The 13,509-nt window shown below is 46.9% G+C and overlaps 1 protein-coding gene across 1 annotated transcript; it reads right to left on the minus strand.

The window, feature by feature from the left end:
• Window positions 1–774: 774 nt before the first annotated feature.
• Window positions 775–5,762, minus strand: LOC123045175 (probable carbohydrate esterase At4g34215). Its single transcript, XM_044468121.1, has 3 exons — window positions 5,166–5,762; window positions 1,681–1,910; window positions 775–1,010 (listed from the first exon to the last, which is right to left on the minus strand). The coding sequence occupies exons 1-2, from the start codon at window positions 5,673–5,675 to the stop codon at window positions 1,704–1,706; spliced, it is 717 nt and encodes a 238-aa protein (XP_044324056.1). The 5' UTR covers window positions 5,676–5,762; the 3' UTR covers window positions 775–1,010; window positions 1,681–1,703.
• Window positions 5,763–13,509: the final 7,747 nt, after the last annotated feature.

A 13,509-nucleotide genomic window follows, 5' to 3' on the forward strand; every position in this document is an offset into this window, starting at 1 on the left:
GTTTTACAATCCTGTCGACTGCTTCCAAGGTTCGCCCCACCAAAAGTTACGAGTGAGCTTCGCTGATTCCTTGCACAGCCCACTCGAGAACTTGAAAATGCTCATGGCATACGTTGGGAGGGCTTACACCACAGACTTGATAAAGAACTTCCTTTGCTGCACGTGATAAAGAACTTCAGGAACTTATCTTTAATAGGCTGAAACTTCTCCTGTCCTAGACATTTCTCTTTGAAACCAGCGGACTAGACGTTCAAAACTTGTATCACACTAAATGGACACCATGATGCAGATAATAGAGTATGAGATGACTCAAGATATTTTGATGTTCCATTCAAGTTTTCCAGACACATCTTTTGATTGTATTCATTTTATTCTACCATATCATAAGTGTTGTTTGTTTTCATGTGTTAAGATCGTATGTACTCCCTTCATAAAGAAATATAAGAGCGTTTAGATCACTAAAGTACCCAGTAGGTTTCAAACGTTCAGAAAGGCTGGAGACACGTATGACATGTCAACCGGCTGAGGGCTGAGTGCATCAGTAGGAGAGCTGAATAATTACCTCCCGGTTCACAGGGGATGCATGCCATGCTACATCAAGTACTGCGTGCTATGCTACATGAAGAGGAACACCATCCATTCCCCCGAAAGAGGAACACCACCCACATCATCAGTATTTGAGGTACGCATGGTCGCATCAAGTGTAGGTTCTTGCGGATCCTAGAGGGATCTGATGTTGTTTTGCGCGCACACAAGGTTGTCGTGTCGATGTAATTGAAAATATAAAATGCATCCTTTTCATTACTGCAGAAACATGGAAAACATTATGAAGTACCTTAAAACAGGAAATACATTTGGAATCCATGCAAATTTTCATTTACATGATTTTTATTCGCTTTGTACTGTGGATGTGCAAATGTTACAATGCCTTCCAAATATAAAAGGTTGTCATGACAGTCTTGCAAGGGTACTGTCAAACATATGTGCCGTGGAATGAAGATGGGACAGCCCTGCAAAATTGGGAAGCAAATAAGAACAATACTTCTGGAGGTCACAACAGTTTAAAAGATCAAGCAAAGTGACGCTAACCGGAAGGAAGGAAACTGAAATTTTGAATCCCAACACCCAAAGTGTATTATCAAGAGATAGGAAACAAAGGGGGCAACCCGGAGCAAGAGATAGGACACAAATTGAAAAAAAAAAAGCCTAAATTACCACAGAGCAACTAAAAGGAAAGAAAACAATAGGTCCACACTGCGCACCAATCTAATTCATTTAAAGAATACATTAAAAGAAACCTCTCACAAGAAATTCAAGCACCAGTGAGAAAAGTATTCATATGATTTGCTTATCTTGAAAAAGAAACCAAATTTTCCAGTTTGAAATAAAAATGCTATTATCATGTACACTATATTGTTCTAATTCAGATACGAGAGATAGGTAAGTTTATGCACAATGAATGCTGAAACTTTCACGATATCTATACAAGAAGAAACACAGACAGGGTACAGGCGTACAGCTAACAAAACAATGAAGAATTTCACCTGCAGAAAGACGTTTGACTCATTTGGTTCTCTTGTAGAGTTTATAGGTATATCATAATAAAAAATGAACACAATATCATGATAAAATTATTACCAAACATCAAGGGTTGTACGAAAGGAGCCTCAAGAATTCTACCTATCATGACATTTGCGGGTCTCCTAGCAGGTTGCTTGTAAAAAGTTACTGATGTAGGTTTGTGCAAGACTTTCTCCAAGCTTTACTTGTGCTTCAGTGGTAAGATGCAGATTATCTTCGTTCAAGGGCAGACCAATTGCATCCACAGTTACAACATTCAGCAAGTTAATGCTAAGCTGAGCCTCCCTCACTTTTTCAATGTTCCTTTTATTCCCAGATGCGAGAGCAACCTGTTTTAGTGCATACATAATCATGAGAGAAATGGTAATCTTCATAGCAAATAATATCACAGAAATGAAAATATGATCACTTGGCAAAGCAACCAGCATTTTTGTAAGAAAGAGTGAAATCAATTAGTGAAAGATTTAAGGTGTTAGATAAGAATATATTATTTAAGTAGTTTTAGAATCAACCATTCTTTTTACTTGAGGATATAAAATTGGTGAAATAAAATACACATGTTTTCATGTCTTGAATCACATCTTGTGGTTTATTTTCGTGAACCAATAACATCAATTTAAACTAATCTGATCAGTAGGGAAATGAAAATAGAAGTTAGTTTGGATATACTTATGATGTAAAAATACCTGATTGTAAATCCAAAAAAAATTACAATTATGCATATTCATGGCCTGAGAAAGTAAGCAATTACTACACAGCTGCCTGCCTGTACGTTTTTCAAACTGAAACAAGACAAACAATTGTATGCTTCCTTGTCATCCATCTACAACCAATGTGCATTCACAACTCCATCTTTTATTTTTTAAATTCTGATTCTTTTTGCTTATATAGTGGTCTATTTTTCATATTATGCCAATAACCAGACTGTGCCACGGTGTCAGGTCCGAGTGAGTCAAACCGTGCCATGTCATGACTGAATCCACGTAACCCAGGATAAGGAACTAAAACTATACAGTTTTAGAGTTGAAGGAATAGGTTTTCCTGGAATTATAGTTGAGGGACCAAAATTATACTTTTCACTGGCTGTAACAACCTCCATAAGAGATTAGGCTAGACGTGTATTGTTCATCTCGATTGGCTTCACAGCTGGTGTTTGGCCAAGGTGTCCCGCTTCTTGCATTATGCTTGCTTCTCCTCGTAATATAAACATGTGCAAATATTGTTTACGCATGTCTCAAACTTGTTCCAAGAACGGGTATCTTAATCGTATAAGTAGAGCCACTTACTTGGCCTAATGCTGCATACAGAACACTATGTATGAATTTTAATCATATATAACTAAATAGTTAATCCTCACTAACCTATTTATCTCCACATGCACACATGCCACCATGCATGAAAAAGACCCACCTCAATAATTAATACACTAAATCATATATTCATATTCCATACAACAAATCCATCAAAATACATTGCTATAATTTCCCGTAGCAAACGTGTGGGGTATCATCTAGTTAATTAAGTCTGTGTCTGCTGTGTCTGCCCATCAGAAAAAAAAGGAATCATGCTGCATTACTCATGCAGGACTGTAATTAAGTATTCCTAAAAATTTCGCATATGATTGCTCTCTCTGTTCAGAAACATAGGACACATTTTGACTCTTCAACTACAGCGTTGAACAAAAGTTAGTTCATTAATAAAGTTTGTATTCAAAAGTATTTTGTTATGGTTGCTATTTTGTAGTACTAGTGAACAAAACATTGAGCAAAAATTATGGTGAAGTTTGAGCATAGACAATCAAATTTTCTGAATGGAAACAGTAATACTTCATCTTCACGTGCATTGAACAATAGTTATCTGCCCGAGTCCCCCGCGCCCCCCCCCCCCCCCCCGCTCGGGCGACTCGGGCGGAGACCCTAAACCTAGCCGCCGGGCCGCCTCCATCCCCGTCCTCCCCTCCGTAGCCGCCGGGCGGCCGATGGTGGTGGCAGAGGTCCTCTTCCTTCCCGGGCCGAGATCGAGTGAGGCGGGTCACATAATGACGCCGGGGCGCTTCTCCCGGATCTGGGTGCGGCTGCGCGGCGGCGCAAAGCGACGTGGTGGTGGGCAGAGGTGGCGGAGCTGCAAGGCGACGTGGAAGAGCTTGTGGTGCTGGCTGCTCGGCGCGTCCGCGTGGTCACGACGGCCATGGCTGTGGTCGCCGGCAGCTCGGCGGTTCGGCGGCGGCGACGACGTTCGGCCTGTATCCCGGGGCGGCGGCCCTCGACGATGGCAGCAGGTGAAGCTAGGGCTTCCTGCGGCGGCATGGCGTGGTGCTATCCCTGTCCAAGGCGGATCTGCGCCGGTGATCTGGTGGCTTTGGCTTCGGATTGGTTCGGATCAGAGACGGTGACGAGCGTGCCGGATCCCTCTCGGTGGTTCTCGCGGTTTGGCGAGGTGGGGTGGCGGCCCTCCTCCCAGACTCCAGTGGTGGCACACACAGGTAGTGGCCGGTGTGCCAGGGCTCCCACGGTGGCAGTGCTGTTGTGGATAGTCGTCGAATCTGGACGACTAGATCTAGGGCTTTGAAGGCGGTCTGGACGATGCACAAGTTGTCAGTTGGATTTTCTTGGGACAGACCCTTAGCGTCGTTTCCTTCATGAAGGCATCATCGAGGTGAAGCTCCCAACTCCTCCTGCTACCTCCCGGTGAAATCCTTGATCAGTTGATCGGATGATGGGGTGCTCTTGTGTTGCTCCCTCCTTGGGGGCATCATTCTTGGAGGTGTACATTGGCTCGAGGGACCAGTGGACGGTTTTAGCGATGGAGCAGCGTTACATGTCACGCGTCGACGGTGTGGAGTCTCGGCAGCATGGCGTGGTAGGGTCTCGGCGACGGATGTGTGATAATGGGCGCGAGTAGGGTGGTGGCGTTGTCTGGCACCGTGGTGGCGTTGACGACAGGCCTGACAAGGTCGATGTGTTAGTACCTGCTCTGAAGATGGACCGGTGGAAGACAGCGGCGCGTCTGAGACTGAGAGTGCACTGGACGGGTGTGTGCCCTAGACCCGGCAATGTGGCTTGGTTGGGGCCTCCGGCTTTAGATGTTAGGCTTTGGTGTGAGGTATGTTTGGTATTTGACTCAGACAATCGGGACCCCTTCATCAAGTGGATAGGAGTAGCGACAGATGTTGCCAAGATGGTTGCTTCAGACTTCCTGATGTATTACTCCCTCCGTCCGTAAATATTTGTCATCAAAATGGATAAAAAAGGATGTGTCTAGAACTAAAATAGTCTAGATACATCCCCTTTTATCCATTTTGGTGACAAATATTTCCGGACGGAGGGAGTACTTTGTAAGATCTTTGTGAATAATTAATAAAATGATTGCATGCATCTCTTAGAGGCCGGGGCCATCCTCCTTTTTAAAAAAAAAATCTTCACGTGCATTATTATTTTTCATAAAATTACTATTCATTTGTCCAAAATTGCTAGCCTGTATGAATGCCCAGATTGATGACCAGTTCAGTTTCTATAAACTTCAGTTCACAACAGCCATGCCAAAAATGAAGACAAATGACACTATTTACCGAGCGCGGCCATCACCTGAATGAATGGTAGATGCGGCATCCCAAGATCTGCCCTGATATTTGCTATCAGCCTCTCCACGTTCCCCTGGTACGCCGCCGTTTCGGCATCGGACTCTGCATCGCTCTCCCCCTGGTACCACAACACGGCCTCGATCTCGCCGCACTCGGTCGCGGCGCGCGCGCGCCGCACCATCTGCTCGTACAGGTGCTCCCCGCGGGCCCACTCCCGGATGGCCGTGCCGCCGACGGCGCACGGTACGAGCCCGACCCCGGCGGTGCCTGGGGGCTGCAGCCGCGGGAGAATGGCGCGGGCGAAGGCCATCCCGGGGCCGACGCCGCAGGTCTTGGTCGTGTCGATGTCGGCGTGCAGCGGCTCGCGGGCCTCTTCCCATGCGAGCGCGGCGGAGAGGCGGAGGATGGAGGGGTCCGGCGCGCACTCCGCCGGCACGACCCCGTCCCACCGTCGGTGGTGCACGCCGCCGCGGCCGGCCATGTTGCTCTGCCCTGAGAGAAGGAAGATGCGCATGACTGCGGGAGCAGCGGGGCGGCAGCGGTGAGGAAAGTGTGAAGAAGAGAAGACTGCGGCTTCAAGCGTTAGTTGCAAGTTGTTTACATTAGACGTGAAACTGTCCGAAATAACCAACCGTTAACATTTCAGCACTCAGTTCCGATCTAACCACATTTCAGCACACAACTCATACAACAATCTAGAATCTCAGAAGAGAACTGACGGTTGATTCTGGTGGCAGGTGATTCTGTCGAAAGTTTCCAGAATCTGATTCTCCGGAATCATGGCGAAAAGAATTGGCCTTAGGGCATCTTCAACGGGAACTCACAAAAAATCTTCCGCATCCGTCCACGGATAAGGGATCAGTCTGCGGACACGAATGCGGGAGGCAGTCATCCAACGCTAGCAGCATACATTTCAAACCGTATTTTAACTAATCGGACGAAATTCATCCAAATCGGCTGATATTCATCGAAGTTCGGATATAAAATAGCATAAATCATCCACACATAGCATCCAAATTAAGTCTAGTACAACAAGGTCTCAAATTCGTGGATGTCCAACAAATTTTTCACGAACGGATCATGTCCTCCCACACATACTTCCCTTCAGCTTCATCTAGCAGTGTGCACGTAAATGGACGTCCCGCTAACCTGTGGTACAACACGGCAGCGTGTGCGGGCTACATATAATGTGTAAATCAACATTGAATGAATCAATCAATCAACAAGTTTAGCAAGACGAAGTAAAACTTACGATCTCTTCCATGCCCGCGTGCAATGGTCATCTTGCCTCGAGCTGCCTGATCAAGTTGTAGTACTTGATGACGCTGATCTGGATAGCGTACCAGGGATACGACAACGAGCTCACGTTGCGTGGTAGCATGATGTACACGTCGTAGGGCGCAATGTGCTTTCTTGCCTGAAACTTTCATGCACTTGCTCCAAGAAGGGTGGCCCTTTGGTCTTGCCTATGAAATCCACGGATATGGTCAACCACGCATCGCATAACAACTCATCCTCCATGGTCAAGTAGCTCACCATCCTTCGTACTCTAAAAACGACATAGCATTTGAAAATAAGCTCAATGACATTTGACCGAACACCTACTGGGCGTGGTGTCCGCCATGGAGGTCATCAACAGGGGCAGAGTGTGCGTGGGTACAAATAGCTCCAGGGCTGAAAGCTCTGTCTGAACAGCGAGCGAGCGCGTCGGTGCTGGTTGCGGATGCCCGACAATGCCTCTGTGGCGACCGGAGACGAACAACAGCGACGGCGGAGGTGGAGGGTGCAGATGCAAAGCAAGGGGAGAAGGGGTGGAGTGGAAGGAAATGAGACCGGGAGGGGGATTGGGTGGGCCGGGGGTGTCGGAGTGTTGAGATCCACGGTAGGGTGTGTCGACTACAAATTAAAAAAATTCTACACGCAGAACAACCAAGAACATGCTACAAGAGATGGATCACAGATCATTACCACTAGATGCGAAGTGTCTGCAGCGGAAGTAGAGTTGGGGCAGCGCGTCTCCGGAGTTGTCTCCTCCTCGTCGATCTCCCACATAGCCGATTGGATCCCACGAACAGGTTCGCCGGAGTGGCGCAGGTGCACCGCCACTAATGGTATCTACGCATGCAGGAGGAACATCGTGTGGCGGACTGCTCGGTTCGATCACACAACGAGCGACGAGTGGAGGTAGCTAGTTGCAACACATGCAAAGCCCTAGTGATGGCACCAAAGCGATCAACCAAATGAGTGTGCCTCACCCCCACTATATATAAGAATCCGTCACAGGCTCAACACTTGGGCCTCGCACGGATCCTAAAGCCCAAAGTCTGTTCAGCTTGGATCGGAGTCCGAGTAGGATTACATCTGACTCGTGGAGTCGGATCAGGCATCATAGGTTCCTTCCCTTAAGCACGCGACCCCTTAGGTTCTCGTTCACTTGGTCGCGAGTCAGATCACATCCGGCTCGTCTAGTCGGTAGCGGCCTCTAGTGAAGTGTGCCGACTCCAAGTGTCCGATGAAGCTAGTTAGGTGAACCTGTACAATGTGTCACACTTCTATTCCCTTTTCCACACGATATATGTTGTCGGGTTCAAGGCGAGTCTGTCATCTTTGTGCTAGCTCGACCTCTTTCTCGTTCCAGTGATGCCGACCACAAACCAGATTATCTCATAATCCTTGTTGCATGGCCATGCTTATCTTGGTCGGATCACACAAGGGGCCCAGAGTATATCTATCCTGATCGGAGGGGCAAATTCCATCTTGGTCAACCATGTCTCGCGGCATGGGCCTGGACAAGCCTGAAACCTACCTTTGTAACTACCCAGTCACAGAGTAGCATTTGTGAAAGGGCATTTCCCTACCTTATGTTTTGGATGATGATGACAACCCTTTGTTGGTCTAATCCTGTGCTAAATGTTTCCGGTTCTCAATGATTAGGCTTTCATCGGTTAGTGGTTCTCTCTCGAAGGAATCGTTTGAAGACGGAATCCTCTACGCTTTTTTTCTCTTTGGTCATAGGGATCCCATACTATCAAGAGGGAATCCTCTTTGGGAAGAATAGGGGATTCCATTCACGCACACCTCCATCACCCCTCTTTTGTCGAGAGAGTGCCCCCTTTTTTAATCTAATCTTTGTTGTGTTTTTCCAGCGGTTGTATCGCTCGTCCGAGCGGTTGTACCGCTGGCTCTTGACGCTTCTCTGCCTTTGTCGAGCGGTGGTATCGCTGCCTCCGGGCGGTAGTACCGCCACCTGACTCTGCAAAGACCAGCAGCGGTTGTTCCGGCCATGCACCGCCCATGTACCGGCCAGGCTTCTGTTTTGATGCGGTGGCTGGGTGGTGGTGGCCTGGTAGGTCCGGTTGTTCCTTATCAACCGGTACAACCGGAGGTTCGAGCGGTTCTTCCGCTCATACCTTAGCCGCTCAAGCGCTCAAGGCCAGGCGGTTGCACCGGCCCTGCACCGCCCAACTACCGCCCTCAAGGGTGACTCTGTTCTGTTTCGGTGCGGTAGTTTTGCGGTGGCTGGGCGGTTGGTCCGGTTATTTGCTAATGACCGGTACTACCGCCCGATGGTCCGGTTGTACCGCCTGGTAGGGTTCTGCAGCTACATCGTGAGTCCCGGTTGTACCGGGACAAGGAGCGATTGTACCGCTGCAGTACTGAAAATGCAGTAATGGTTGGATTTAAGTGGGCTGCTATATAAGGTGGTTCTTCCACCTACCATGCCCACCTTTTACCTCTCTCACTCCACCATTAATGCTCTCAAGCTCTCTTGCCCGATCTCTCACTCTAGCCACTCAAACTTGTTGATTTGCTAGGGTTTGAAGGAGGAGACCTAGATCTACACTTCCATCAAAGGATATTTGGTTCCCCCATACTTTCTAGTGTGGATTTTATTACTCTTGGGTGCTTGGGCACCCTAGACGGTTGAGGTCACCTCGAGGCCATATTCCATTGTGGTGAAGCTTCATTGTTTCGTTGGGAGCCTCCAATTATTGTGGAGATTGCCCCAACCTTGTTTGTAAAGGTCTGGTTGCCGCCTTCAAGGGCACCAATAGTGGAATCACGGCATCTCGCATTGTGTGAGGGCATGAGGAGAATACGGTGGCCCTAGTGGCTTCTTGGGGAGCATTGTGCCTCCACACCGCTCTAACGGAGACGTACTTCCCCTTAAAAGGAAGGAACTTCGTTAACACATCCTCATCTCCACCGGCTCCACTCTTGGTTAATTCGTGCCTTTACTTTTGCAAGCCCACTTGTGTTACATCCATTGCTTGCTTATGTGCTAGTTGTTATTGCATCATATAGGTTGCTCACTTAGTTGCACATCTAGACAACCTATTTTGTTGCAAAGTTTAATTTGGTAAAGAAAAGCTTAAAAATTGTTAGTTGCCTATTCACCCCCCCCCTCTAGTCAACCATATCGATCCTTTCAATTGGTATCAGAGCCTCGTCTCTTTATTAAGGACTTTGCCGTCCGAAGAGTATGGTTGACACCAATGATGGTGCGGAGGAACACTCCGGTGTGAATCCCATCTCGTCTTCGGCCGAAGGGGGAACCTCGGTCTCACGTGAGGAATTCAATGTGGCTTTAGACACATTGAAAACCTCCATGACGGCCGAGGTTAAAAGCATGTTTACTGAATTTCTAGAGGGACTTAAACTATCTACCTCGCCAATGAAAGTGGGTGATCCCACTAACAAGGTGACGGATGCTAACTCCGATAAGGGGGAAGCTAACAATGAAAAGAGTCCATCTACTAGTGGTAGAAATGGCACCGGCATCTTTGCCCATGTGGAACCTCCTATCTATAGAGGACCGATTCCCTCCACTCATTTAAATCATGCCGGCCCTCCTCCTAAATATGTGAAAAATGAAGATTTTGATTCTTGGGTTTATCGCTTCAAGCGTCATTTAAAACATGTGAATACTAACCTTTGGAGAATCATTGAAGAAGGTTTCTATCCTCATGACCCAAGCAACTTCACCCCTCGAGAAGAAGTGGACAATCAATTCAATGAGAGTGCTCTCTTCATCATCCAAGATGCTATCCTTCCTGAAGATCTTCCTCATCTTCGACCTCATGTCATGGCTAAAGAAGCATGGAAATGTGTCGAGCGTCTCTATTGAGGAAGTGCTAGCATTCAACGCTCCAACTATGAAGTGGTGCAAGATGAAGCCGATGAGTTTGCAATGAAAGAAGATGAAGAACCTCGTGAGCTCTTTCGAAGAGTGACCAAACTCGTGGTCGCTCTCCGAGATCATGGAAGCAAGGACACGGATGACAATTGGATCAAGCGAAAGTTCCTCAAGGCCATGATGCCCTACAACAAGGCCATGTCCTCCGTCATTCGTCAAAGATCGGACTTCCACTCCATGACCTCAAGTGAAGTGTTGGATGAGTTCGTTGCAATGAGCATCTTGTACAAGACCGCCAACAATGCGGTGCTCCATTCTCAAAGGGCAAAGAAGCCCAACCTTGCTTTGAAGGCCAAGGTTATTGTGGAAGAAGAGGAAGAAGTGGAAGATGAGGAAAGCAACCCCGAAGACACCAAATTTGATTACCATGAGCACATGGCCCTTGCTTCAAGACAATTTTGGAGCAAGAAGAATTCAAGATCCAACTTCAACAAGAACAACTCAAGTGGCGTCAAGGGCAAGCAACGAGTTAGAACTTGCTTCAACTGTGGCAATGTGAGCCATTTCGTTGCGGATTGTCCTTACGAGAAGCGGGAAGACAATGATGGCAAGTTCATCCGAAAAGACAAAGCCAAGTCCTTCCCCAACAAGAACAACTTCGCCAAAAAGACTCCCACTCGTGGGTTGGTGGTTCAAGAAGAATACCAAGAGGATGACGATGATGATGAAAATGAAGAAGCAATGGCCATGGCATCCGTTGCCATTGCTACAACTCCCCGGGTGTCTCTCTTTGACTCACCCAACGAAAACATCACCGCCAAATGCCTCATGGCTAAAGCTTCAAACAAGGTAACCCCGAACATTAAAACCACCATCATTACTAATCCCTCCATGGAGGATTGCATTGATGAACATGATGGGTCTAATGAAGAAGTGAATGAGTTTGAGTCTTTTATGAGTAAGCTCAAGGGCAAGTCCAAGAAGCATTTTGTTGCTCTCTTGGAACAACTTGGTGAGGCCAATGACATGATCGAGGCTCACGAAGAAACCATCTCTAAGATGGAAGGTCATAGTCGTGACTATGCATATGAGATATCAGATCTCTCTAATGCTCTTGAGGAAGAGCGTGTGCATCGTTTGACTTTTGAGGAGTCACACAATGATGACCATGCTAAGTTAAAGAAAGATCTTGATCATGCTCTTGTCGTGTCTCGTGTGCTAACTTCCGAGAAGGCTAAACTTGGGGTTGATCATGCTAGACTCAAAGAGGAATTTGAGATACTTGACAAGGCTCACAAGGTCTTGAAGGGTGCTCACGCTAACCTCAAAGAGTCTCATTCTCAACTCCAAGTTAACCTAACCAAGGAAAAAGCCACCTTTCCTCATATGGTATTAATTGATAATGCATGTGCTACTAACCCGTGTTGTGAGCATGTGCATCTTGTGGAGGAGAATGCCAAGTTGAAGGATCAACTTGAGAAAGGCCTTGTTTCATGCATTCAAGGTGAGAAGAACCTCAACGACCTCTTGAGCAATCAAAAGGAAGTTGTGGCCAAGGAAGGAATTGGATTTGCACCTAAGTCCAAGAGCAAGAAGAAGAAGAATGACAAGATCAAACATCCTCCTCCTCTCAAGCAAACTTTTGTAAAAGAGGGAGAGGGTGCTTCTAAGGAGAAGAAGGAAAAAGTGAAGGGGGTTGACACTCAAAAGGGCAAAAGCATTTCCCCCGACAAAGCCGGCGACTTTAACCCGTCATATGTGTTGTGCCGTGCTAGTGATGGACATGTTTATGCTAAATTTGTTGGTTCTCCCTATGAGTACATTGAATGGTCTATTTGGGTTCCCAAGACCCTTGTTACTAACATCAAAGGACCCATTACTAAATGGGTACCTAAAACCAAGCATTGATCTCTTGTAGGTGTTTGCTTCCGGTGGGGGATCATGGTTGCTCGATAGTGGAGCAACAAATCATATGACCGGGAGCAAGGACTTGGTGGTGGACATGCAAGAGATTCCATCTATGCCCACCAATGTCGAGTGGGGTGATGCATCACATTCTAAGGTATTGGGTCTTGACAAGGTTGTCATTTCTCATGATCTTACGATCGAGAAAGTCATGCTTGTTGAGTCCCTTGCATACAATTTGCTTTCCGTTCGTCAACTTGCACTCATGGGTTTTGCTACATTCTTTGACATTGATACCGTGGCCCTCTTGTGGAGCAAGACTCTTAAAGTAGCCTTTGTTGGGCATGTCGAGAACGGTCTCTACGTGATTAACTTTTCGGAGTGACCCACTAAGACCGCGACATGCCTAATGGCTAAAGTTGACGTGGGATGGCTTTGGCATCGCCGTTTAGCCCACGTCAATATGAGATCTTTGCAAAGTCTTCTCAAGGGGGACCATGTCTGTGGACTAACAAATGTTAGTTTTGCCAAAGATCGTGCTTGCAGTGCTTGTATCGAAGGAAAGCTTCATGAAAAGGCTCACCCTCCATCAACCATCATCTACTCGAAGAGACCCTTGGAGCTCCTTCACATGGATCTCTTTGGGCCTCCATCTTTTGATAGTCTTGGAGGTAGAAAGTATTGCTTGGTGCTTGTGGATGACTATTCAAGATACACTTGGGTATTCTTCTTCAAGAGGAAGAGTGAGACTCAATAAACCGTCATCGACTTTGCAAATGAAGCTCAACGTCAACACAATGCAAAGATCTTGACAATAAGGAGTGACAACGTCACCGAGTTCAAGAACTACACCTTGGATGAGTTTCTTAGTGATGAGGGGATCAAGCACCAATATGCTGCTCCATACACCCCTCAACAAAATGGTGTTGCGGAGAGGAAGAACCGGACGTTGATGGATGCGGCTAGGACCATGATGGTGGAGTTCAAGTCTCCATACAACTTTTGGGCCGAAGCCATCAACACCGCATGTCATGCATCCAATCGGCTCTATCTTCGCAAAGGCTTGAACAAGACTCCTTATGAGATACTTACCAGCAACAAGACGAACCTCAAGTACTTCCGAGTGTTCGGTTGTAAGTGTTTCATTCTCAAGAAAGGTGTTCGTTTGTCTAAATTTGAGGCTAGAGCTCTTGAGGGCATATTTGTTGGTTATGCTACAAACTCTCATGCTTACAGTGTCCTCAACAAGTCCACCGGACTCATTGAGGAGACGTGTAACATGGAGTTTGACGAAAATAACGGCTCC

The sequence above is a fragment of the Triticum aestivum genome, chromosome 2B (assembly GCF_018294505.1).
Source record: "Triticum aestivum cultivar Chinese Spring chromosome 2B, IWGSC CS RefSeq v2.1, whole genome shotgun sequence".
NCBI classification, from domain to species: Eukaryota; Viridiplantae; Streptophyta; class Magnoliopsida; order Poales; family Poaceae; genus Triticum; species Triticum aestivum.